We start from the raw sequence: 1,393 nt of genomic DNA, 5'->3' as shown, positions 1-1,393 counted from the left end.
CATATTTATAGTTTATTACTTCGTAATTTTTATTTTTAATTAAGAAATAATGCTGAAATCTGTTATGTTCGATATTTAAAAAAATATTATGCTCTGATTGTAAGATTTGGAATTAAACTTTGATTAATTTTTAATTAAGAAGTAATGTTTAATTTTGTTATGTTTGATATTTTAAAAAAATATTATGTATTGTGAGATTTGGAGTCAAACTTCGATTAGCGCAAGCTATTTTTGACTTCCTTTCACCGATTTGTGTGAATAAATAAATATGAAATATGAAATGAAATATAAATATTACATATATATATATATCCATCCGAATAAATTCCTTTGAAAACTTTATAATGATATATATATGCTTACTATACAAGTATTTATGTTATATGTATATACATCCGAATCAATTTCTTCAAAAATTTTATGATTTCAGAGATTGCCACAAACTTATCAAAGAATATTCAAGGTAAGCTCATTTACTTAAATGATTAAATAGCTCAGTTACTCAAATGATTAGTTTTAAATATGATGTAAAATCTAACAACTGTGTTCATATTATTTTCCAGAGATCTGTGCAGCAAGAAGCATGTACTACGACAGAAGAATGGGTCTACGTGAGGACAGCAACAGACATGTATAATGTAAATGTGGAAATACAAGATGGTGGTATGTATTTTTGGAAAAGACATTGCACCAATCACGGAACTGCGTGTCGAGGGTTCTCTGGTACAAGCTCCTGCTTAAATAAATTGAGCTGGACGCCCACGAACGCACGCCCAGTAGGAAGTGACGGCAGCTACGAAGTGCACTATATACCGATAGAATCTTGCTGTGCATGCGCTGTTACGATCTGATTATACAATAATTTTGAATAGTGTATGTTAAAACTAATTTAAAAAAAAGTAGGTATTCTCTTCCGTTGGAACCAGAAAATTATTTCCATTGAAAATTGTTGAATTATTAAAAATTTCAGTTTTTAGAAAGTCTCATTAGAAGCAATAGGCTAACAAGATTGAGCATAAAGTGCGTCAAAACTGTAATGCTTTCTGTTTAGGTCCATGCTGTTTGTAATAAATCCATTCTGTTTAAATTCACATTGTGAAAACAATACAATTAGTTTATTCACTCAACTTTTCAACTCTCCGGGTATAACGCATAACTCAAAAACTACTGTATCAAATTATCGCACATTGATAATGTTACTTATATCTCGATCCTCCTCAAATTTGATGCTGATCAGAAGTAAGGTGCAGATTTTAGAATGTACTGTTCCAATTTTACTTCAAATTAGGTCTACAAATGACATGTGAATAATAATAAACTATGGAAAATAGTATTCTATAAATGCACAAATAATACAAAGTTAATTAAAAGTAATTTTAAAAGTGGAAAATCA

The 1,393-nt window shown here is 29.2% G+C and overlaps 1 protein-coding gene across 1 annotated transcript; it reads left to right on the top strand.

Moving 5' to 3' along the window:
• Nucleotides 1–430: 430 nt before the first annotated feature.
• Nucleotides 431–904, top strand: LOC117121670 (the record flags this gene model as incomplete). Its single annotated transcript, XM_033266931.1, is given in 2 exon segments — nt 431–463; nt 564–904. Coding segments are annotated over 2 exon segments (321 nt in total), but the record flags the coding sequence as incomplete, so codon positions are not given.
• Between the last annotated feature and the right edge of the window lie 489 nt (nt 905–1,393).

The sequence above is a fragment of the Anneissia japonica genome, unplaced genomic scaffold (genome assembly GCF_011630105.1).
Source record: "Anneissia japonica isolate Jap-2015-1 unplaced genomic scaffold, ASM1163010v1 scaffold64262_len4101_cov118, whole genome shotgun sequence".
Lineage (NCBI taxonomy): Eukaryota > Metazoa > Echinodermata > Crinoidea > Comatulida > Comatulidae > Anneissia > Anneissia japonica.
The sequence above is the reverse complement of the archived record's forward strand: the minus strand, read 5'-3'. Positions and strand labels throughout refer to the sequence as shown.